The 26,020-nt window shown below is 48.9% G+C and overlaps 1 protein-coding gene across 6 annotated transcripts in view; it reads right to left on the bottom strand.

Moving 5' to 3' along the window:
• Window positions 1-800: 800 nt before the first annotated feature.
• DAPK1 (death associated protein kinase 1) overlaps window positions 801-26,020 on the bottom strand; it is a 188,793-nt gene continuing 163,573 nt past the window's right edge. For all 6 annotated transcript variants that reach the window (XM_042963702.1, XM_042963700.1, XM_042963698.1 and 3 more), the window contains exons 20-26: window positions 21,873-22,095; window positions 14,383-14,571; window positions 12,302-12,499; window positions 10,975-11,113; window positions 9,438-9,558; window positions 6,440-6,628; window positions 801-3,256 (exon numbers count right to left, since the gene is read on the bottom strand). In XM_042963702.1, coding sequence (XP_042819636.1) covers window positions 2,024-3,256; window positions 6,440-6,628; window positions 9,438-9,558; window positions 10,975-11,113; window positions 12,302-12,499; window positions 14,383-14,571; window positions 21,873-22,095 — 2,292 coding nt within the window. In that variant the 3' untranslated portion in view covers window positions 801-2,023. The remainder of the gene's footprint in view (window positions 3,257-6,439; window positions 6,629-9,437; window positions 9,559-10,974; window positions 11,114-12,301; window positions 12,500-14,382; window positions 14,572-21,872; window positions 22,096-26,020) is intronic.

Raw genomic sequence — 26,020 nt, 5'->3', positions numbered from 1 at the left:
ACAGAGGTGACACAGGATAAAAGCATCTACTTTTGTAAGGTGACCACAGCTTCGATCTCAGTACCATCCTTTTCAGGCGTGTCTATGTAGCTTTTAGTTTTATTTCATTCATTTATTTTCCTAATGTAACTAGACCGTGTTTATTGTGGACAATTTGGAAAAATGGAAATGACCTGTTTCCCCAGCCCCACAGAGAAAATCATTACCGTTTTAATCTTTTTCCTTCCAAATTTTTTTCTTTGTTGATGTATTTTTAAAAAGTCTTGAGGTTTTACTAAATGCAGGTTTTGTCACTGAGTGCTTCCATGCACGTCAAAGCTAACATTTCCAGTACATGGCCTGGGCCACGGGCTCTGTCTGGAAGGATAGAAGATACGCGTCTTTGGCAGTAGGTTTATCTCTTACTCCTGTGGGTTGGTCCCCGCACCTCTGTACAGACAGAGAAAGCTCCCCACAGGCCCGGGGCGGCACTCAAGGACTCCAGTGGTGTTTGGGTCACCCAAGGACAACAGAAGGGATCCCCTTCTTCAAGTGACAACAGTGTGAAAACCATCTGGGCTCCTCCTGCTTCCCCCTACCATCCCCAACTTTAGTACTAATGCCCCCCAAATGAGCCGGGTGTTTCCACACGGGAGTTTAGGTTAACTGACTTTCTGGACTTCAGTTTGGTTTGCCCCGCCATGTGGGGTTTTGGTGACTGAAGAGAAAACAGAGAAAAAGGATTCCTTTTGTATTAAAGACCAACAATCAAATGCAACAAGCAATAGTTTATTTATATTTTTAAAAAAAGAAAAGAAAAAAAAAAGAACAGAAAAGAAAAACCAACATGTTTTTACTACATTGTATAGATTAAGTAAAAATACCTGTATTCATATATATGTATATACATAATGCATATATATATATATATACACACATATACACACATGTAATGTAACATTAAAATTACACGCTTCTCAGGACAGAAGAATTAGGACGTGTTCCCTCACTTCAACCTAAAACTCCATCACTACTTAAAATCACCGCAGGAAATCTTGCTTCCTCGCCTTCTTTGTCGGACTTCACAGACAGGAAGTCATCGAACCAGGATCTACATGTGAAAACCATCTGCTCCGCGCAAATGACAGTGGACTGCCACCGAGCAGGAGTCAGGGGTCTGCTGAGTCCTCCCGCAGACCTTCCTTTCCTGCAGCTGTGTCACCTTCTACCTGAGATGAGCGGGAATGATCAGCGGACACTCTGAGGGTTCCGCGTGGACGCGCACGTTGACGTTTACACAAGAGCAGCAAGGACGTGTCTTACCATGAAAACAACACTGTGTGTGAAATCACTCTAGAAGAGGATTCCTTCCTCCCCTTTCCATGTGAAATGAAACACAAAAATTTCTGGAAAAACCACGACTCAGGGGGGAGCACCTCAGGCGGTGATCAGCAGACAGCAGGGGACACAGAGGGAGCGTTCCCTGGATGGTCTCAGACACAGCCTCTTCTGCAAAGGCCTCACATGTTGTCTGTTTGTCAGTCAGACAGTGGGATTCCACACATGGGAGTCTGTCCTACAAATATCAAAGGGATAAGACGAGGACATGGTCTGACAAGGAAAAGACTATAAGAAACACATTTGGGATAAATGTGTTTTTTTTTTTTTTTTTTTTTTTTTAGGACAATTCATACAGTAGTTAAAAAAATTTCATTGAAAAGTTAGGAATTCCAGTAAAATTATCAGTAAGAAGCAAGGTGCTGGCGGATGAGAGATGATCTAGGGCACAGGGAGGAGGGATACTGGCTTCTCAATTGGCCAAAGGACAGGCTGTGGTCTGCTCTGTAACTACAAAGACCGTTCACACACAGTGGAATGTGTGGGAGGAGGGAGGTAGTGGCAGAGAAACTGGTGAAGCAGGAGGGAGGGCGGGGACCTTCAGGATGAGGGCACAGGGAGGGATGGGGGAATTTCTGCCGGGACTATGGGCTGCATCCCCCTGCTCTGCAGTCCGAAGACACCCTGCCCAAGCCAAAGGCTGCCCTCACCGGGACACGACGGAGCTGATGGAATTATAAGATGTGCCACTGTTACAGCTGGAGTCATAGGCCTCCTGGCCATTGCCATCGAGGTTGATTTTGAACACTGAGGACGCCTTCAGTAGAAAGTCTGCTGCGTCCCGACGCCCCAGCTCCCGCAGTTTGGACATGAGGATGCCGACCGTGCTCTCGGGGTAGGAGGCCCATTCCCGGAGCAGAGCGTGGACCGGGCTTGGGAGGAACTCCTTGGAAGCCCCGTTATTGGTGTTGTACTTTGCCACAAGGTCGGGGAGACCCAAGTTCATGGCCAGAAGGCACCAGTCCTTCCCCATGGGGTCGGGCGGGTCCAGCAGACGACACAGTTTCCTCCGGGTCAGGAGGTTCAGATCTGATGCATGGATGTCCATCCCTAGGCTGGCCTGTGAGTACACGTCGTGACACCCAAAGCACATGATGCTGCTGAAGCTTTCCTTGTACCCACCCATGGTGTTAGTCAGCGAGGTCTCCTTCAAAGTCTGCGCCCGGAAGAAGTCCCGTGGCTGGTAGATCATGACGGGCTCATGGTGCTCCCTCAGCTGCTGGGGGCTCAGGTAATGCTTCACTGTCAGCAACCCTGGGAGAGTGGTGGCCATGACGTTCTCCATGGTGCTGCACACGGAGTCCAGGAGGAGGCAGCACTTTATCTTTTCCGTCTCCAGCCCTCGCACCTGCACCTCAATGCCCTGGCCGTGGTTGACCAGGAGCACCAGCAGCTCGGCCCCGCGATTGGCAATCTTGCAGCCATTCACCCAAAGGCGGATGTCCGCATCTCCCTCGGTGCTCTGCTGGTGGATCCACCGACAGAGGTTCACCTGGACCTTGTGAAAGATGCCACATGGGAAGGGGGTGAGGTGCTCCACGGGGACGATACGCACGCCCCCGTAGACCCTCCCCTCATCCTCCTCATCTGTCCAGGAGCGGTGGAGGTTGTCAGTCTTGATGAGGGCAGGGATGTCCACCATGGTCCCGCTGCTCAGGTCCCGGGCACAAATGTCCATGGCATCTAGGATCTGCAGCAGCTCCTCCACATCGCTGTCAGGCACCAGGCGCTGAACGTCCTCCACAGTGTAGCGGCCCCGGTAATGGTGCAGGGCCCGTGGGGTCTCCACGGACAGCAGCTTCCCCAGGACATTGGTGCAGAGCCAGCGGGGGTCCAGGAGTAACACGTCCTGGACTGTTTCACTCTGCATGATGTTGATCTGCCAGAAGGGACAACAGGAGGTCACACACGGGAACACAGAGGGCCAGAGGCACCAGCTGTTCAGAGCACTGAAGGAGGAGAGCAATGATAAAATCTGTGCACATGTTGCAAAAAACGACCCGGGGCATTCATGGATCTCAGAAATCAAACACTGAGCCAAAACGCCAGCTTGAGAAGGTCATAAGAGAGATTCTGAAAGGACTACCTTTGACTTTTAAAAAAAAAGGTCAAGGTAATAAATTCAAAGACAAAAAAGAGAGAGAGATGGCAGGTAAATGCAAGGAGTAAATTTTGACGGGGCTCTACATCCCAAAATACACGAATAAAAGCAGTTACAAGAGAAATTATTGGGACAAGTGGCAAACACTGGAGTGCGAACTATACATTCAATAACAAGGTCACATCTATGTGCTTCTGGGATGTGATCATTGTATGGTTATCCTCAGCACTCCATCTGGTTCACGTCCACTCGCTGACGCCCCCGGCTACGTGTTCCCGGGGCTCTTGGAGACTGATATACATACCTTAGACATGCCCGCCACCGCCAGGAGGGTGAGAAGCTTGCTTTGCCCCTCCCCAACCCCGGTAGATTTGTTAAAGATAACAAAGTCTCTCCCTTTCCTGACACACAGGTGGAGCCAGGAGATCTAATTCGATGTTAGAGGTCAGTGAGTTGCACACGGACTCTTTGATCTCACCGCACTGCCCTTCTGTGCAACCCTCGCTCTATCACATCTGTAGACTAAGGTCCAGACTTTGTGGAGACCAGCAGCACAGCAGGATCATTGCCCGCCATATCTCCCCGGTTAGGAAGTTACCCCAATTAAAACTGTGTAAACTATAAGGAGTCACCTGCTCTGTTTTTCTGGTCTCAATGTGGGGGATACTTGACTGTCCGTCCTCCACCCTGTAACAGTGGGAAAACACCCCGCTGCTTAGGAGATCCAGGCTTAAGTACTGAGGGGTGAAATGTCAGGATATTTGCAAAATAAATAAGTAAATAGACGAGAAAGAGACAAAGCCCATGGAGCAAAATGTAAACAACTGATTAATTTAAGTGTGAAGTAGATGAAGATTCTTTGAGCTACTCCTGCAACTTCCCTAAAAGCTTGAGATTTTTCAAAGAGAGATTCAAATTGTTATATGAGTCCACGATATAAAATTTTAATACGCATAGGAGAAAAGGTCTGGAAAGCACCCTGGAGAGGGCAGAGAGGAAGGAGACTATAGTAGATGGCCAGAGGAGACTTGGAGCTTACCTGACCCCTTTATTTCTTTAAAAAGCAAAAGTCTGAAAGAAAGAAATATGACAAAAAGCAGAGACAACTTTGGTCTCTTTGCAACACTCACCCTCCTCTCCTCCCTCCCTGCTCAGGGCCAGGTCTACACACAGTGCTGACCCAAGGGACACTCTGTTCTCACACGGAGCCTGAGGCTCTTCACTGTTTGTACCAAGAGTACTTTCTGGTCCACACTCCGGTGACAGCTTTGAAACACCCTCTGCATATGATTCTGTTCAAACCGGTCCCTAGGTTGACAGTTCCTGGAGGGTAGAGCATCTATTTCTTGATAAGGCATTTGGTGGGGACATCATCTGCAGTTCAACTCTGGGCACTGCCATCCCCTCAGGATCACGGGAGACAGGCTGAGACACTGGCCACACTGGAGGAGGTTAAGGGGACAGATGACCAAGGGCAGTGAGGGATCCGGGAGCAGAAACAGGCATCATGAGGATAAGTGGTGAGATGTGCATAGGACTCGGGCCTTCCTCACTAGCGGCAGTAATAGCACTGGGGGAGAGGCTGGTGGCCAAGCAGAGGGGGCCACCTGACCGATATTTCTCTTCCTTACTCCTACCATCAAGTCTTCATTCATCACTCACTGAAGCCTCAAGGGCAGGGAGGGGTGTGAGATGCAGAATAAAGTGGATTATACCTTTGATCTAGAAGTTGCTGGTCAAATAATGGAAGGCAAGAGAATACTGGGCCAATGGAGTGAGTTTATTTTTATGGTTAATCTTATAATAAGCATCTTATAATGTAAGTCTGGATCCCAGTCCTTGGATTCAACCCTTTTTTAATTTATATGCTGATTTTTGTTTATTAAAAAAAATTTTTTTTGATATTTACTTTTGAGAGAGAGAGAGAGAGACAGACAGACAGAGCGTGACTAGGGGAGAGGCAGAGAGAGAAGGAGACGCAGAATCCGAAGCGGGCTGCAGGCTCAGAGCTGTCAACACGGATCCCCACTTGGGGCTTGAACTCACAAACCGTGAGATCTCGACCTGGGCCAAAGGCGGACACTAAACCGACGGAGCCACCCGGGCACCCCAAATTCAATGACTTTAAAGTACTGCTGGAGAGGTCTATAGATTACTGGTAGTTTCAGTGAAGTTCAGAGGCTCATGCTGTCACTGCATGACACTCTAGTTCAGTTGTAAGTTCAGTTGTAATTTCAAGTCTCTATGATTTACACGCACTGGCCTCAAGTCAGAGGTGGGACTGAGACTGCACAGGAAAGAAGCTCCTGGGGTCTAAAAATCTCAGAACTGCTTCTGGGCTTTCACGTTCAGAACTGCCTTTCGTGGCCCAGACTAGCCTAAACTGTCCCCGGATGTCACAGGACAGAGGGATACAAAGGCCAGCTCCCCTCTCCCGGGATGCAATTAGAACAGCGATCTGGATGCCACATGAGTGGGAGCAAAGATTCCCATTTCTGGGAAAGGCTGTCATTTCTGGGGACACTGCTTGCTGGGCCTTAGTGTCTCTGGACAGGCTCTTGTCATTGCCTTGTCTGGACCATCTGTGAACCCAGGAGTCTGTGTGGAGCAGGTAACAGCCCCGGCCAGAGGCTGCAGGAATCACAGCTAAGCAACAGACGCCCCCGGAGGAGAGGAGAGGCCCAGTTGCCCAGTGTGGTAGAAACTGTGCTCCCTGACACAAGCTGGAAAACAAACGCATCAGAAGAAAACCAAACACCAGCTCTTAGGGTGCATGGGAGAGCAGAGAACTGCAGTTCAGAAGATCACCGAAGCCTCTGTGATCGCCACATGTCTGGATATATTATGGGTCGTCGGGCAGTTTCCACTCTGCCTCTCTCGGCTCAAACCACCTTCACAGTGGGGACAGAAACCAATCTCCCGAGCCCCTCCCAGACCCCTGCCTGGTCTCCAGCCCCCTACCTCGCCAGCACTGTGGAGCTGCTGGGCTATGCGCCTGAGATCCCCCTCTCTGGCCAGGGGATTCAGCTGGTCTTGCACATCGTACACGAACTGCTGCAGTGACATCAGTTGGTTGGGCCCGTTGAGCTTCCTCCAGGAAGGCAGCGTGGAGATGATCTTCTCACACAGGTGGGTCATCGGAGGGCAGACCTAGGACACACAGCACAGGACAGGTCAATTTGCAGCTGAGGGGACTCCCTTGGAGATGGTAGAAAGCTTGGTGCTCTTTCCTGCACTATTGCAAAAATACTTCGGATGAGTTAGTGCTTTTTGGTTGGGTACTGGGCGGTTCTTTTGTTAAAGTGTTGCCTCTAAGCAAAATCCATTTGCAAGGGTAACATGGTATGGATGCTTTCATTTCTTCTTCCCTTTTTTTTAACGTTTGTTTATTTTTGAGAGACAGACACAGTGTGCATGGGGGAGGGGCAGAGAGAAAGCAAGACACAGAATCCAAAGCAGGCTGCAGGCTCAGAGCTATCAGCACAGAGCCCGACGCGGGGCTTGAACTCATGAACTGGGAGATCATGACCTGAGCCGAAGTCGGACGCTTAGCCCACTGAGCCACCCGGGCACCCCGTGGATGCTTTCATTTCTATTGCTAATAATTAAACAGGTGGTGAGGCTTCACAATAATGCTCTTGGACTCAATCACAGTGTTCCCCAACTCCTAAAGTTGTGCGCCCCCTCCCCCCTCCTCTGGAGTGACTGTTTCAGCCAGATGATGGTTAATTTTATGAGCAAAGGAAGAGGAAAAGAGATGAACTGTCATCAGCAATACTGTAGTGAGTTTTTACCAGTATATTAAGTATTTGTAGGATTGCTGTGGAAATACTATTTCAAATTAGACTAATTCTTGGTAATTGGCTTGAAACAGCTTTCTTTTTTCGTAATTTGTTAAAATTCTTATTTGAGTATAGTTGACATGCAAGGTTACATGCGTTTCAGGCATGCAACACAGTGATTGGACAAGTCCGTAGGCTATGCTGGCCTCACCACAAGTGTAGCTATGGCACCTCCCACTATTACAATGCCATTGACTAGATTCCCTATGCTGTGCCTTTTATCCCTGTGACCTATTCATTCCACAACTGGAAGGCTGTATCTCCCACCCGCCTTCACCCATTTTGCCCATCCCCTCACCACCCTTGAAATAGGTTTTTAATCTTTTAATTTGATTAAATAAATCATCTATGTGACAGGCCCATATAATCCGCACACCATCCTAATTAAAAACAAAAACAAAAACAAAACCAACCGCTGCTCTACATCATTAACCAGGCAGTCTCTTCTCGAATCCCACCTTTATGTCAGCTGAATTCCACTCCCTGTTTCTAAAACAAAGTTCCCAAGGATAAAGGCAGTCTGTGGTGGGTTCTGCCTGCTTGGCCTCAGGAATTGAGGGTTGGGGTTGGGAAGCAGACAATCTCACCACACCTCAGCTCAAAACTTCAGGGAACCCCTACAGCCTATCATAGAGGCCCTAACGCCACCACCACCAGGTGGGGAGGTGCTGGTCCTTCACAGACCTCTGTCCCAGATCACTGGCCACTGCTCTCTGCGACTGGCTTCCTCTGAGCTCCCCCAGACTACTCCCCACTCACCCTCTATGCCATAGTGGGGCCCCCATCAGAAGGCAGGGGCCAGGCAGGCTTCAGGAGAGCCCAGAGTTTTCTTGAAGATTCCAAAAGCACGTCTGGAACTGGAGCCTGGTGCTGTGAATGGGGGCATTTCCCAGCAGAGAAGGAGTAAGCTGTAACTGGGGGGGCCACTCCCCACCCAGGGAGGGATGGACACAGCCTCCTCATCTACACGCAGGCTGGGGCAGCAGGAGCTTTCCAGGGAACATTTTGCCCTTGGGGGTGTTTATCCTTTCTCATCAGTTGGGGAGAACTTTTTGAATATCATAGATTAGAAACCTTTTACGTGTCAGAGGCACTGAGAGTAATTTTTCCAGCCGATTTCTCCTTTTAACTTTGTTTATGGAGTTTATTTGCCAGAAAAGAAATTTTAGCTTTTGTAATGTCAAATAGGTATATTTTCTGCAAAAACTTCTAGGGTCCTCGATATTGCCGAAAGGGTTTTCCAAAGCACTATCAAGTTATTTTAAATACACGTTCAAGATACTGCTGGTTTGTTTTTTTTTTCTTTTTTACATTTATATGTTTGAATCCACCCACAATCTATTCTGGGGATTTGTAGTGAAAAGAATTCAATCTCACTTCATTCTAGACTAATAGCCAGTCGTGTCAGATCACTGATGAAATAAACATCTTCCCCCAAACTGAAACAACACCTTTGTTTTCTATTAAATTTCTGCAGATGTTGTGCTTTACTTCTGTATTCACTAATCTATTCCATCTATTGGTTTCTTGATTTTGGATTTATTAGTTACACAGCCTTTACAATATGCCTTATTTATCCTTCCGCTGAAATTTTAAGACAAAACATCCAATTTCCTCATTCCCATGAGTTGCTGGCCAGTACCGGACTAAGTTTATATAACTTGCGAAAATGAAACGTTGAGTAAGATCTTGCCCTCCACAAGCACATTCCAGTTCGTTTGAGTATCTATTACTTTATGTCCTTCAACAAATCTTGCTGGTGACGGTTCTTCTATTGTTCTGCATTTTCTAAGCATTTCACAGTAACTCACTTCTGGGCAGTTTTTATGATTTGTAAAAGGCAATGTCACTTATAAACTAACCATTAACACCGTCAGAATCCCATATGCTCTAAGGTGGGGCCCTCGCTCCTAACTTCCCTCATCTCCCGGCCACGTCCTTGCTTCTCACTTTTCGTTCCTTGTTGTAGACCAGTGGGACACAAACACAGCCATGCATCTGCCTCGTGCTGGGTCCCCTGAGAACCGAATCTAACCAAGAGGAGCATGAAGAGGCCAGCTCCGGGGTGACGGGATGGTCTGGCAAAGGTGGAACCACAGGCTCTCCAGCACACTCACCGAGACAATCTGGCTCCGAATGTCTTGCAGGTGACTTCGCAGTACCTTCATGTCCTTAGAGCCCGATGCGCCAGCATCCAGAACAAACAGCTTGTTTGAAATGTGAAGATCGTTCCCAAACCTAAGGGAAGGGCAGTGGCCTCATCAGGGTGATGCGGTCTCACCAGGTGTCACCATGGACACGAGGCTCCCGTATAGCTGATCTGAAGCCAGAATGTCCTGGTGACTTTGCAGAGGCTGCCCCTTCCCCACTGTCCACTGGCTTGTCATATTACGGTGGTGTGAGGCCTGGGACCCCTGAGCTCCCAGTCCTGCGGATGGGGGGGTGTGTGGCTCAGGTTGCACAAATTGGCAGGGACACAGTATGGGAAGACTTCAGGTCCTCTGATGCAGCACAGGTGAGGCCCATGCCCTCACCTCGGATGCTGGGAAGACGGAGGCCACTACAGAGGGATGGGTAAGAGCAGAGGGTAGGCATGAAGGCCACTCCCTCAATGGAAAATACTAGCATGAGCCTTCTTTTTCCTATCAGGAGGACAACAGGGAAGTGTCTGCAGTAGATAAACCAATAGTTTGTGTTACTGGCGGATTATATAGAGATGCAGCCTCAACGTTTTTTGGCCAAACACGAAGTAAAACCACACGTTTCTACACCGTGACCCATGCACATTCATACTGCTCAGTGAAACAAAAGTTTTCCATAAATGCTTGCCAGGAAAGGCACTCTGGTATTTTCCCCTCCTGTCCATCCCACTTTCGTGACCAGGTCAGGACCCCCAGGTGACTGTCACGAGCCCCTGGTGAGTGGCAACTTAGACTTTGAGAAGTACTGCTCGGTGGTAAGATGACAGTCATCAGAGGAACTGAGAGCCAACACAACAAAAAGAACCGCGCATCTGTGTCAGGCATGGTGACAACAGTCGATGCCACTGTATTATACGACTAACACTTGCTAAGGGTTGAACTTAAACATTCTCACCCAGAATTCAAACTTCTGCCACGCCTGTGGAAATTTCTTACCATTTTCCAGGCGGCGGGGGACAGATTTATTGCCTACTTTTAGTGACTCAATACATGATCAGTTTTGAAGTCTCAAAAAAACAAAAAACAAAAACCATTCTCACCAAAAAATAAATAAAAAGCAAAGACAGAGAAACATGTGAGGTGACAGATGTGCTAACTAACTAGACGGGCGCGTCCTCTCATAACGTGCATCAGATCGCCACCACACGCACTTCAAGTATCTTAAAATACGATTTGTCGATTATAATTGCCTCCACAAAGCTGAGAACTGACGCGTGCAACTCCTAACAGAAGGTCCCCCGGGCAGTGGTACCGGGAGGTGAGGAAGGAGGTGATAAGTCTGTTGTTTTACATCCCGTGGCCTTTACTTTGGTTGCATTTGTTGTGTTTTCAGCGTTTTGATAAAAAATGAAATCTACGCCACAAAGCCAACCAAGCAAAGGAGGCCCTTGATTCCTTCCTCCGGTGTCCATGAGCTCTGTGAGATGGCCCCTGTCCCCAGCGGCGCCCTCACCTGTTCCTGATCTCCTTGAGCAAGGACGTGTCCTTGTCGTACCCGAACTCGCCTCCAGCCGGCCGAGGCACGTTCATGATGTCGGCGTGGGTGGCCACCAGCACGACGTGGAGCGGGTTCTTCAGCTTGCCACCAAAGGCTGAGGGCAGAGAACAGACATTTCACAGGTGGGTTGTCCTTCCTGGTTGTCTCCAAGGCAGGTAAGGCAGGGCGTGCTGGCCAGCCTGCCGTGCAGGGTCACCTCAAGAAGGCCCTGGCCCAGCCAAGAGTGGGTTTCCTGGTCCTCGGGGAGGGCAGCTCAGAAGTGGACCAGCACTGACCACAGAACTCAAGGCAGCTTCTCAGATGTCCCCCCAAGTGGCCCTGCTTGTCCAGTGAGAGGAAATCTGGCTCTGAGCAAAGGCACCTTTCTAAGACCTAGAAAGTTCTGTGAGTGCAGCTACACCCAGAAATGTCCAAAACAGGGCCTGTGGTGGTGCACACAGTCTCTTGTGGGGAGAGTGTTTTGGAAAGAAAACACCAGAAAGAATGAGAAAGAGAGGCAGAGTGGATGGACCCTGAGGGGGGTAAGCCCACTTATTTGACTTTTATAGGAATTTCAAAAAAAAAAAAAAAATTGATAGCCCAGTTGTGTTTCCACCATGAAAGGCTGCCCAATTCTGTTTTTTTAAAAAAAAATTTTAATGTTTATTTATTTTTGACAGGGGGAGGTGGGAGGGGCAGAGAAAGAGGGAGATACAGAATCCTAAGCAGGCTCCAGGCTCTGAGCTGTCAGCACAGAGCCAGATGCAGGGCTCGAACTCACGAATCAGGAGATCATGACCTGAGCCGAAGTCAGACGCTCAACTGACTGAGCCACCCAGGCGCCCCTCCCTCTGTTTTGTACAAAGGAACAAAATCGTATTCCACGCTATTTTCTGCTCTAGGAATAAAGTTAAGATAATGCCTTCACTCAATATGGACCCTTCCGTTCTGGATGGAACCACAGAATGAAGGGGGTTAATTCTGCTTATTAATTACGTATCATTAGGTAGAGAGACACAGAGGCCATCTCTGGGAGGAGTCCACCTCTACCCAACAAAAGTGACCACAGCTCTAAAGTGTAGGAAGAAAGCGAGAAACAGCTCTCAAGAAATCTCTCAGACTTGGTCTCTGAGGCAGGAGAATGCAATCATGTAACAATTCCCTGCAGAAACGTCCAGAGTGGGAATCTTGTCACAGGAAGCAGCGACCAAGGAAGCCTCACTGTTAGCCCCGAGCTGTAGATCCCCCAAGTGGCTGAGCGGCCCACGGGAAGGGCACTCTCCACCAGGACGTGCTGGCTTACCTATGGGTTCTTCAACCGGCACAAGAGACTTCAGGAAATTCAGCCAGAAAATCACTTGGTTCAACTGGATCTCGTAGGGTTCTTCCAGACTGAAAACGATGACGTGGATGGATGTGGGATCATTTGCAGCGAAATAGTCATAACAGCAGAAGTACACTGGATTTCCAGAGAATTCCCACACACTGAAATCACCAACTCCTACAGACAGAATGAAGATTACTATCTGAAACAGTATCAACAAGTGCCAATCACCATTTTGCTTGCACCTTAGTGACCACCAAGGGAAAGAGTGATGTCCGTAGCATCGACCTGTTTATCTTTGCATCTTCGGAGACACGTGCATTCCATCTCTCCCCCCAGGGATTCCTCCTCACAAGGAAGGAGTCAGGGCAAGATGCCGCCTTGGGTTCCCCGTCAACAAACTCACACAGAGAATGTACATGATAAGATTCCATATCCTCACATACGTATAAATTATTTTTGGAACATGACAGGGTATACGATGTTGAACATAAAAGTCACTACGACATGTAACTTAATTCTGGCTTAGTGATGACCACGTTCACCTTCCACAGGTGAGTTAGTGACCTATTCAGGTGGGTCAGGAGCCAGCAGGCTGCCTGCACAGGGGAAAGACACAACAGTTGATTCGCAGTTCTGCACCTGAAGGATGTGGGCAAAAGCGTGAAGAGGTGGGGGTCCGTGAGGTCACCCAGCGTGGGGGCAGCTGCTCCCACATACCTGAGTGTGGGTGCAGAGGGTTTTTGTAGAAGTGTCTGTGGGTGAGACTCTGACTGCACTTCCTGAGGGACCTGGCACCTTGCAGTGACCATCCAGACACAGGACCGCCCCACCCCTACACGGCCACACCCCAGCAAGACAGTGACCACCCACCCACCAGCCTCTGGGGGTACATGGCAGGACCACTTACGTTGTAGGATTTCAGGCTCTCTTTCCCTAATTCTACCCTCAGTGCTTATTTTGGGCCAGAAATTCTGTAGTCAACAATTTGGAAGATCCGTGGCTCTTCTGGAGCCCCCTCTAGGAGCACACACACTCCTGGGGACAGGACTCTCTAAGTCTGGCAGCTGAGACCTTGGTGTGAGAGGTTCTAGAACATGGGCTTGAGTCCTCTGAGAATGGGGAGCACTGAGAGCCAGACCTGGGGCAGGAGGGAGTTATGGAGGAGCTGGGTGAAGGCTTGTGGGGTGCTGAGGACACACTTCTCCTCTCCCTATGAAGCATGCCAACTCAGCTCCGGGACCTCGGAGAGCACTCAGCTTTTAGGATAGCACAATGCCCATGGACTTCAATGCCACCTCACTAGGGCCAGCAGAACCTCCGTGAAGATGCTCCCGATTGCCATTTTCTGAGTGCCTCCCCTGTGCCACTCTACCAGGCACTCGAATGAACATCGGCTCATACACTCTTCACAGATGAGTCTTGAAGAAAATGCTTGATCCCTGCTCTAAACTGCGTCTCAACAGGGCAGAAGCTGGTGTTCAAGTGACATGGGCCCAACTGGGGTTCCTGGGAGCTCGGAAAGTACAGCACCAAGGATTCAGTGGTTGATGGAGATAGTAAACCTTCCCTGGTAACATTTAAAGCTTCACCCCCTTGGAAATGATTGACAGCACTTGAAATTTTGCCTGTGGGAAAAAACTGCCTGGCCTGTATCATAGCATCAGCCATGAGTGGAGATGTATTCAAGAATCACTCTTCTCATACTTGCATTTGTCAAACTGCTAATGGGATTACATTTTATAAGTTTTCTCATCCAAGTGGATGTTTGGCTCTGCCTAGAAAATGTATTGATTTACTCAGCAGTCATTTATTAAGCACCTACTGTGTGCCTGGGGCTTTGCTAGGTGCCCAGGACAGCAGGGTGTCTGGTTTCACTAGGGGTATTGACCAGCCATGCTTCACTGGGTCATCCCAAGGTCACTTTGTGCGGCTCTTCCTCTGTCCTTCGTGGGGCTGTGACACATGCAGCGGGAGAGGCCCCCTGGGGGGGGGTGATTTACAGTCCGGGCAAAGGGACTCTGGGCGCGCTCCCCGGTGCGGTGGGCGGGCTACTGTACCGTTCAGATAGGCGTTCTGGATGTCGATGGCCTTGGTGGACTGGTCATCGGCCGCGCAGTGCGGGTGTTGGGGCGGGGCCACCACCACCTCTAGGGTCCCCCTGGTGAGACCGGGCTCGAACATCATGCTGCGGCTCCTGACGCTCACGTGCTCACAGCCCGGGTACAGGTTGCTGATGCTCACGGAGCCTGCAGGAGGAGAGGAGGCAGTGAGACCCCGCCCAGGGCGGCGTGTGTGTGTGCGCCCCTCCTACCTCGCCATGCCTTGCCCCTTCCTAGGACACTCTCTCGTCCCCACCCCCTATTGGGCTGTGTGGACCCCTCCCGTGTGCTATGCGGCAGCGGTTCAGGGATGTTGCCTGGATTCGTTCTGGCTGCTGCACCTCCCACATGCCTTTCCTGAGCTGCTCTGGGCCCCAGAGACGGACCCCATGGGCTGCATCTCTGGGGTCCCCCGGCCACTTGGCTTCTGGTTGGGGTCAACCAACGGAAGGCCCTGGACAGGCTGCAGGGAGAGAAGGCCCAGGCGTCTCCCCCCCCCCCCCACCCCGCCCCCATCACTCCCAGCTGCTTCTCTGATTCCAGTTGTGTGTCTATGACCCTAGACACCAGAGCGGCTTTACCCCTGGGGTCCAGCTTTCCCAGGAACACGATTTCTTCCTCTTGTCTTTACAGCCCGAAGGGAGGTAACGGCTTCCTTCTGTTCCAGGACTTGGATGCTTCACTGTCTCTAGAATGATCCCCTGACTTTTGTCCAGGACACTGTCCTTCCATTAATGTCCCCACCTGGCCCCTGACAGATGCAGATAAAGCGGTACCACTTGGTACATGAGATGGTGTTAGGTTGACTGCAAATAGATTCTACACAGTGGCAGGCTAGGATTCTCCAGGGAGAGCTGACAGGACTTGGTAAAAGGTAGGCATTGGTACACCTCGGTGAGTTTTCATTAGGAAAGAGTTTTTATACAATATTTTTAAAATAATAATTTCATGGTGGCGGGGTGCCTGGGTCGTTCAGTTGGTTAAGCGACTTGGGCTCAGGTAATGGTCTCACTATTCCTGGTATCAAGCCCCACATCCGGCTCTATGCTGACAGCATGGAGCCTGCTTGGGATTCTCTGCCCCTCCCTGTTTGCCCTTCCCCTGCTCTCTCTCCTTCTCTCTCTCAAAATAAATAAATAAACTTAAAAAAATAATTTCACAGGGATATATTGAAATCATAGAAAGAAAACATGATTTTTTGCTAACTGCTGACCTCTAGTGGTGAAAAGTGGCAGGGCAGGCCTGACGGAGAAGGTACCTTTGCACCCTGGACAGAAGACCCATATAAGCTACCAAAACTGAAACAGGAAGAAATAGAAAATTTGAACAGACCCACAACCAGTAAAGAAATTGAATCAGTAATCAGAAATCTCCCAGAAAACAAGAGTCCAGGGCCAGATGGCTTCCCAGGGGAATTCTACCTAACATTTTAATGCCTATTCTTTTGAAACTACACCAAAAAATAGAAATGGAAGGAAAACTTCCAAACTCATTCTATGAGGCCTGCATTACCTTGGTTCCAAAACCAAAGGCCCCACTACAAAGGAGAATTACAGACCAATTTCCCTGATGAACACGGTCGCAAAAATTATCAACAAGATACTAGCCAATCAAATCCAACAATACATTTAAAGAATTCACCACAATCAAGTGGATTTATTCCTGGGATGCAGGGCTTGTTCAATACCCCCAAATCAATCAACGTGATACACCACAGATTAATAAAAGAAAGGATAAGAACCACATGAGCCTCTCAACAGATGTAGAAAAAGCATCTGAGAAAATATGGCATCCTTTCTTGATAAAAACTCTCAAAGGGGCATCTGGGTGGCTCAGCTGTAAGCACTGGACTCTTGATTTCAGCTCACGTCATGATCTTACAGTTCATGAGGTCGAGCCCTGTGTTGGGCTCTTCACTGGCAGTGCAAAGCCTGCTTGGGATTCTCTCTCCCCCTCTCTCTGCCCCTCCCTGGCTCGCTCTCTCAAGATAAATAAATATACATTTAAAAAAATTTTTTAAACCCTCAAGAAAGTAGGGATAGAAGGAACATACCTCAACATCATAAAGGCCATATAAGAAAGACCCACAGCTAATATCATCCTCAATGGGGAAAAGCTGAGAGCTTTCTCCTTAAGGTCAGGAACATGACAGGGATGTCCACTCTCATCACTGTCATTGAACATAGTATTGGAAGTCCTAGCCTCAACAATCAGACAACAAAAAGAAATAAGGAGCATCCAAATCAGCAAGGAAGAAGTCAAACTTACATTCTTCACAGAGGACATGATACTCTATGTGGAAAACCATAAAAGACTCCACAAACTGCTTGAATTGATACACAAATTTAGCAAAGTCGCAGGATATAAGATCGATGTACAGAAATCTGTTACATTTCTACACACCAATAATGAATCATCAGAAGAAGAAATCAAGGAATCAATCTCATTTATAATTGCATCAAAAACTGTAAGATACTAGGAATAAAACTAATCAAAGGGGTAAAAAGTCTGTACACTGAAAACTAAAGAAAGTTTATGAAAGAAATTGAAGAAGACAAAGAAATGGAAGAACATTCCATGTTCATGGGTTGAAAGAATAAATATTGTTAAAATGTCAATACCACCCAAAGCAATCTACATATTCAATGGACCCCCTATCAAAATAACACCAGCATTCTTCACAGAGCTAGAACAAATAATTCTAAAATTTGTATGGAACCAGAAAAGACCCCCAATAATCAATCTTAAAAAATAAAACCAAAGTTGGAGGCACCACAATTCCAGACTTCAAAATGCATTACAAAGCTGTAATCATCCAGACAGTACGATACTGGCACAAAAACAGACACATAGATCAATGGAACAGAATAGAGAACCCAGAAATAGACCCACAAATGTATGGCCAACTAATCCTCAACAAAGCAGGAAAGAATATCCAATGGAAGAAGGACAGCCTCTTCAGCAAATGGTGTTTGGAGAACTGGACAGCAACATGCAGAAGAATGAACCTGGACCACTTTCTTACACCATACACAAAAATAAACTCAAAACGGATGAACGACCTAAATGTAAGACAGGAAGCCATCAAAATCCCTGAGGAGAAAACAGGAAGCAACCTCTTTGACCTCAGCCGCAGCAACTTCTTACTAGATGTGTCTCGAGAGGCAAGGGAAAAAGCAAAAATGAACTACTGGGACCTCATCAAGATAAAAAGCTTCTGTGAAGGACTGGGACCTCATCAAGATAAAAAGCTTCTGCAAAGGAAACAATCAACAAAACTAAAAAACAACCAATGGAATGGGAGAAGATATTTGCAAATGACAGATCACATAAAGGGTTAGTATCCAAAATATAAAGAACTTATCAAACTCAACACCCCAAAAAACCAAATAATCCACTGAAGAAAAGGGAAGAAGACATGAATAGACACTTTCCCAAATAACACATCCAGATGGCTCATGAACACATGAAAGATGCTCAACATTACTCATCATCAGGGTAATACAAATCACCACAATGAGATACCACCTCACACCTGTCAGAATGGCTAAAATGAACAACACAGGAAACAACAGGTGTTGGTGAGGATGCAGAGAAAGGGGAACACTTTTGCCCTGTTGGTGGGAATGCAAACTTGTGCAGCCACTCTGGAAAATGGTATGGAGGTCCTCAAAAAATTAAAAATAGAATTATCTCATGACCCACCAATTGCATTACTAGGTATTTATCCAAAGGATTCAAAAATGCTGATTTGAAGGGGCACATGTACCCCAATGTTTACATCAGCACTATCAACAACAGCCAAATTATGGAAACAGCCCAAATGTCCATCAACTGACGAATGGATAAAGAAGATGTGGTTTATATATACAATGGAATACTACTTGGCAATGACAAAGAATGAAGTCTTGCAATTTGCAACTATGTGAATAGAACTACAGTGTATTATGCTCAGCAAAATAAGTCAAAAAGAGAAAGACAAATATATGATTTCCCTATATGTGGAATTTAAGAAACAAAACAAATGAGCATAGGGGAAAGGAAGAAAAAATAAAATAAGAAAAACAAAGAAGGAAGCAAACCCTGAGAGTTTGTTCTTTTTAAAAAAGATTTTTTTATGTGTATTCATTTTTGAAAGACAGAGACAGAGTACAAGCAGGGGTGGGGCAGAGAGAGGGGGACACAGAATCTGAAGCAGGCTCCAGGCTCTGAGCTGTCAGCACAGAGCCCAATGCAGGGCTCGAACCCACGAACTGTGAGATCATGACCTGAGCCGAAGTCAGATGTCAACCGACTGAGCCACCCAGGCGCCCCTGGAGTTTGTTCTTAAATACAGAGAACACACTGAGGATTATGGAGGGGAGGTGGGTGGGGGGATGGACTAAATGGGGGATGGGCTTTAAGGAGGGCACTTGTTGGGATGAGCAGTGAGTGTTACACGTAAGTGATGAATCACTAAGTTCTACTCCTGGAACCAATACTACACAGTATGTTAAGTAACTTGAATCTAATTTAAAAAGGAAATGAAAAAGACACTTCTTCCCACTTGTTCTTCTCTGGGGACAGCAGGCAGCGGCCCCTGCAGGGTGGCTCCTGGACACTCGCTCCCCCTCTGCTCTGGGTCATCTCCTTCCTCCTGTAGCCCCACATGCCACAGCTGTGATACTCAGCTGGCCACAGAGCGAGTGTATGTGTGGTGGCCAGACCACGCAGCATGGGGTAGGGACCAAGTGACCTGAGTGCCTGCAGACAGGGGTGGCAGACATGTCCCCTGGTCTTGGCTTTCTGGCTGGTGTCAGCCCCCGACCTCCAGCATATTCAGGAGATGACCTCGGAAAGGGCCAAGTTGTTAACACGAACCAGCTCCCTGCTGTCTGCGAGATATGAATGCACTTGCGTGGAACATTTATATCCGATATCGGGGATGTGAATCAGTGTACCCAGAGTTTCCAATTTTCCACAAAGAGCCCCGTATCCAAATTTCTTGGTGAATGAGTTCTGAATGTCAGCAGTAAATCCAATTTTCCTCCTCCCCATCTCTTGTATCACATATAGCTGGGTTTCAGCCTCTGCTTTAGACACACATTATGTCTCTGAGGCCCAGGTTACTTCTCTCTAAAGTAGGTTCGTGAGAATCCAGTGAGATGACATATGTGCGCCACCTGAACCCAGGTCAGCACAGAGGCGGTCAACCACAGGCCGCTCTCCACTCTTTCTTGCTTCTAGGTTTTACTGCGGTCTCCCCAAGAGGCAGCCACTTTGTCAGCTGGATCTCCTTGTGGTGTCCCCTTGGCCTGCTCTTGTGTCTTTCCAGCATCTGCCACTTTCTTCAATCTTGCGAATCCCCAAGGGGACTTTCTTTCACACGAGTGACCAGGGAGAGCAGACCTGTGCCTCCTGAGAGAACAAAGCCGCCTGCTCCCAGGAGAAGGGACTACCACGTGATGGTCCCTCCCTTCAGCTGCTTCTGGTGGCAAAACCAGCATCGACGCCAGGGCACCAGGAAGATTCTAAAGAACTGAGTCACGTGGGACACAACAGCAAGCAGTGATTACCTCCTAGCAGCTCTGTGGGGGAAGCCTGACCCCACTAACCTGTTATCTTGACAGAAATTTGAGGGTTCGGACTCGAGAGACAGCTCTGAACAATTCTAAACAGAGGAAGACCCTCTGTGTCTCTGCCGACTGCGCCCAAGTGGCTTCTCTGGTCCAGAGCAGACTTCATCCTCCACAGGACCTTCTGTGACCGAGCCCCACGACCAAGTCTCCCTCGGCACTGCCTGGAGGACGCTGCTATAGCACCGTGACCCTGGCTGATAATGCAGCCTTCCTGAGGCGCGTTTTATCAAGGATCTACTTCCAGATTCTTCCAGATGTGGAAGATGAGTGGAGACATTACTTCGGAGAGGTGAGGGATGCACAGGAGATAGAATCTGTGGCTGGTTCAGTTCAGCTCATGGGCTTACAGGGCATAATCTTCATACCCAAAGAGGACTCACAGACATTGCAGATCCCAGGTCTAAATAGAGGTCTTTGTCTTTATCTCTGTCTCTCCCCCTTTCCCTCTCTCACACACAGATACACACTCACAAACAAGGGCGTGGTTCACACACAGAGGCTGAACCTAATCATTAAATCTGGAAAACTACTGGCTTCAGACAAGGTGAAACCCATCTTACAAACTGAGCCCAAATTATGGGAGACAATGGGAAAATGTGTGTCTGAAATGCCCTTATACTCCAGACGGAGTTGTAAGCATCGTCCCTAAGCACTGGCTTGGGAGTCAGACACATCAAGAATGCCAGCTGTGTGACACCGGGCAGCCCATTTGACCCCTCAGGACCTCAGTTAAATACCCTGCAGGCTGTCGTGTGGATCAAAGGAGGTGTCACACGTACCACATTTTGTCCAGTGCCTGGCACACACTCGGTGCTCAGAAAGCACAAGCAATAGGTGTGAGCGACACTGTAGTCATACTAATTATAAATCCATTGTGGTTATTATCTCAGCGCCTGCTTGTAACTCCACTGCTGTTCACAGTAAAGAAGTTGAAAGGGCGTGTAAATCTCAGTCAACTGTCCCCCAGCCCTGACGAATGCTCCCCAGACACTTCTCCTCATGGACAGAGAGACTGCATAGAAACAAAACGGTAAAACCGCTGTTTTCAATGTGGGGGGACTGATGAGACACCTTGTAATATCACGTGTAGAAACTGAATCCCTGCACAAAATGGAGAGTGAGGAAACTCTGTGAAGGGTTATATTCTTACCTTTGCAAAACGGGACTCCCCCAATCAGGCTGCGTGTGAGTGGATGGACCAACCGCAAAATCCTTAGGGAGCCTTTCGAAACCACCAACCTACTTGGAGTCGCACAGGGATGGAACCGAATTTTGTTGCTGTGTTCCTGAGTCACTGGGTGTGCCCAGCATTCCAAAAAGAAAGCCTAAGGGGGAGAACCCATCTTGGGGCCGATATTCGACGTGTACAATCCGGAACCTGTATTTGTTCATGTGACTTGTGTCTTCAAGGGCCGGGTACCCTGGTCTGTATTTTTACCCATGTAGCAGATATGTTTTATTCTGTCCCATTGCATTTAAAATACATTCACATAAATTGCACATAGCATACAATTCACCTCATTACCCATTTTAGAGTAGAACACGACACCATTCTGTGATCCGCGCATTTGCAGTCTGGATCTTTGTGTCTGTGACCATGACTTTGGTGAGGCCCCGTCCTTGCTATTACTGGGGCATCTGCACCAGCAGGCCAACACATGGCCCACAGCCGGGGTAGACTAACACCTAAAGCCACCAAGACAGTGAGATCTGGTCACCCCAGGCCAGGTAACCCAACACAAAGCTAGCACTCCTCCTAGACCGTGACAGGAGACAAGCACAAAAGCAAGCACCTAGTGGAGAGGCAGGGGCAGGGGAGGAGGCGCCTACCTGCTGGTTTGGATGCCAGGGGTGAGGGCGGGAACCTGGCGGAGCTGGCGGAGGAAAGTCTGGGCCGGCGTCTTCTGAAGAAGCTTCTCAGCAGCCCACACTTGAGAGACTCCACCAGGGTGGTCTTCCCCGAGCCTGAGTGGCCGAACAGCTTCAGTTTGATTCTGGATTGGAGGTTCTGTGTGGGCCGCAGCTGCTGGATGAAGAGTCCTCGGTGCGTATCCTGTACACAGATGAAAAGGGGCGAATTAGCCACAGAGAAAGAGAAGGCTCTGAGCAAACAGCCAATGCCGACTCTTACAGTTAGGAACTCTCGCCGTGTCCTTCCTCAGAGTTCTCTGGTGATGAGAAGGTTTAAGAGCTACTCGCTTGGGAACTTTTAAATATGCAATACAGTATTATGAATTGTGGTCCCATCCTGTACAGCACATCCTGGCATTTACTTATTTTACCCCTGGAAGTTTGTACCCTGGTCTGCGACGCTTACCTGTGTTGCAGACGTTTTATTCTGTCCCATGGTATCTATAAAAAAGATTCATGTACAGTGCACATAACATGTAATTGACCATTTCCGAGTGGTCTGGAAGGCTTTCCGAGTGGTCTGGAAGTTCCGAGGCTTTACTGCATATACAATGTGTACAACCAGCACTGCATTGGGATCCAGAGCATTTCCACCCCCTAAGGAAGCTCTGTAGCTATAACCAGTCACCGCCTTTCCCTGCCCGGGTTCTGGCAACCACCGGTGAGCTTTCTGTCATCAGGGAGGTGCCCATGTCCATGGCATTTTGGTGCACAAGAAATGGGGTGGAGTAATTCCTGTGAAGCCGTCAATTTAAAGGGGAACCAGGGTCAGCCCGTCAAGAGTGGCCAGGGACCCCTGCTCCTTTGTGTGGAGGGGCCCCATTCCCTCACGACACCATGATGGCACCAGATGCTGAGAAGGGGCATCAGGAAGTACATACATGATGCTGTGGTGGGGCTGGGGACCCCGTAACCTTCCCACTGTCCTCTCTCAGCCCTGCAGAGAGAAGCAGGATAATTTACACATTCACTCACTCACTCGCTCATCAGCACACATTTATGGAGGCCCCCATGGGCTGAGCAAAGTGCAGGGAACAGGAAGGTGTAGACCTGACCCAGATCCGTGTCCTGGGGACACAGAGACACGTGAACACTGACACCAAAGACAACAAGAGCACTTTGATTGGACAGTGTGGGCAGGTGTTCTGTGCACCCAGAGAGCCCACCTGGACACCTGCACAGTCAGGCACGGCTCTCGCCGCCCTGGCTCCATCCACCCTCACAGCCAGCCTGCTTTCCCACCCCCAGCCTGATCCTGGCCCCAGAACAGGGGCCTGTTGGAGTGTGGGGTGCAGGCTCAGGGTCCTTCCCTGACCCAGGATGGTCCCTCCGCTTTAACCTGCTAACTTCCATACATCCGGGGGACCGCTTTTACTGGGTTCTCTTCCAGAATGTTCCTCCCCAGGAGGCTCCAGCCCAGGTGGGGTTCTCCATCATGACCCCGCTAGACTGTAGGGTGTGGTGGGATGATCTTCCCCCTCAACTGGGAGCCAACTTGAGGAGAAAGTCGTGTCCCCAGCACCTGGCAGGGAGGTGCTCAATAAAGGGGTGTGTAGAAATGACAGGACTCAGGGGGACCTGCAGGAGCCTCTCAGAGGGAACTGCCTGCTTTTAGTCTCCTGTGGTCTCAGGCCTGGCAGACACTGCTTCCAGCTCTCACCCCGGGAGGGGGGATGTCCTGCTGGCCTCTTCCCGCTGAGCCACGGTGGCTTCTTCCACTGACCTTCTTCCACTGACCACCCAGCAGGCTCACCTGTCAGACTCCACTCCTTCCCCATTTTCTCTGTGTGACCCTGACCTTCCTTCTCCACATGGCAACACTGCCTCCTAGTGGGCACGGTGGGAATGGGCGCTACGTTTTCAGTTCTTGATGTTGGGGGTGCTCGTGGATGTGGGTGCTATGTGTCCACACACGTTTACACATGTCCTGGACGGTAACAACTCCCTGGGTCCACCTGAGCGCTGAGAGTCTGCTGAGCATTTATTTAAGAGAAAAACTTGCTTATGATTACATGACCTTAGGCTTAACTGCATGCCACATACGATCCAGCCTGTTTTGGAGAGTGTTATCTCAATAGTTGAGATTTCCAAGAATGCAAATGCTTAATAAATTGGTTAAGAAAATCTATATATAATCCTTCACGAGCTCTTACCCTCACTTGCGAAAATCAGGTCAACAAGCTGCTACAGTGTCCGCGTGCCATCCCAGCACTCCAGGATGCACGGGTGTCTGCAGGCACTTCATAGTGACCGTGCACGGGTCCCCATACCTGCCAATTTCACTACAACCCTCATGCCCTGGGCCCCAGCATTTATACACTGCAACACATTATATTTCACTATAGATATTCCCTTTGATGTCTCTGGTATGTCACAGGGAGGCCATTCCATTCACATTTAACATAATCTGTGCAGGTACTTGTCATCTGTGAACTCCTCCCCCTGCCCAGTGCTCTGTAGAACTTGACGCTGTCCTTATTCTAACTTCTCCCTTAGCCGCAAATTCCAATAGGTTCAGACACAAAGCCCTGCAGGGGAGGGAAAGGGCTGGGGGACCCCTGAATTGTGACCCAAGTCAGTGCAGAGGCTGAAGATGTTCTGTTGTGACACAGTCACTCATCCCAGAGCTGCCCACCAGGCGGGAAGAGATGGGGCGCTAGCTGGATCTCTCCCTGATGCCATGTAGTGTTACAGATAAGCCCTTGACCCCAGAAGCAAATCTGCCTCCCAACCCTCTAATTTAACCTTCAAAGCCTGCCCTTTCCCCTTCCTTTCCAATCAGTCCCTGGCACTCCCTTCCCCTGCACAGGAAGCATCTAAACTGCAGTCACCATGTCCTGTGAGCATCACCATCCACTAGGAGTATCTCACCAAGGGGAATAGAACATTCTCCACTTACTTTGTAACACACAGCTTACTAACATAATGATTCTTTTGAGGACACCAGTGCCCTCTTCTCCTGTGACAGGGGAAAGGCAGAAAACCTGCTTCTGGCTGTAATCCAACCACCGGCTCCCAGGGACAGTGTGCAATTAGTTGGTTTGTGGCCCTTTTCTGCTTTGTGCACTTCTGATCTTGGCATCTTGACTTTGGCCATCACGTGCCCTGTGTGCCAGATTGAGGGTATGTGTGTCCCCTCTGCCTGAGTCCCTCAGGCCCTTGCAGTCTGAAGACCTAGAGGCTTGGTAACCATGGCACACTGCTGCAGCCCCAGCAAACTTCCAGAAGTTTCTTTGGCTTGCTCCAGGGCAGCTGAGGGAAGTCATGTATATGCTTTGCTCAGTGCTGCCCTCAAATGACTACAGTTCACTCCTTTAAATTCCATGCAGGGTATTGGGGGGCTAGAAGCTGCAGGTAATGTGTTTGCTGCTTCCCCGGCCAGACCAAGAACAGAGGCAGGCAGGGATGAAAACTCTCACTTGGTCCTAACTCTAGTCAAGGTTCTCTGTGTCTTGCCCTGTCCTTGGCCAAGTTAGTTTACTTTTAGCAAGAATCCTGTTCAGTCAGTTTAGTAAAAATCCCACTCCTTCCTACGTGATGAAATTTCTCACCTCTCCCCTATATCTGATCACCTGGCCTGCTTTGGCAAGAATCCTGTTGAGTATGTCCCTACACACAGGCTCTGGGATACCGGTGTGATAAGGTGAGCCATGCCTCACGTTTTCCTTCTAACCCCCAAATCTGACCCAGGGACACTCAAATGCTCCCAATGACATTCCTTGTATACCCCACGCTGCTCCCCCATGATGCCCTTGCCAGGGGTTCTCCCTGCTTCCCCACCCACTGGCTGTGCTGGGACTGCCTCATCCACCCTTCACCTTCTCTTTGGAAAGAAGACAAGTTTGGAAACAGCTCCCCATCAAGATGGACAGATCTGCCATAAGGCAAGAAAGCAAAATATGAGTCTTCTCCTTTCTAAGGAGACCCAACCTGGTCCTGCAGGATAATCCCTCCTCTTGCTCACTAAGAGCCTTGGAGAATCTGAACACAACTGATTTTGATGCAGAAGTACAACAGAAGGTGCTGAAATCTCTCCCGGACTGCAGGTGGGTGGCGCATTTTCTCTT

Source organism: Panthera tigris, chromosome D4 (genome assembly GCF_018350195.1).
Source record: "Panthera tigris isolate Pti1 chromosome D4, P.tigris_Pti1_mat1.1, whole genome shotgun sequence".
Classification (NCBI taxonomy): domain Eukaryota; kingdom Metazoa; phylum Chordata; class Mammalia; order Carnivora; family Felidae; genus Panthera; species Panthera tigris.
The sequence above is the reverse complement of the archived record's forward strand: the minus strand, read 5'-3'. Positions and strand labels throughout refer to the sequence as shown.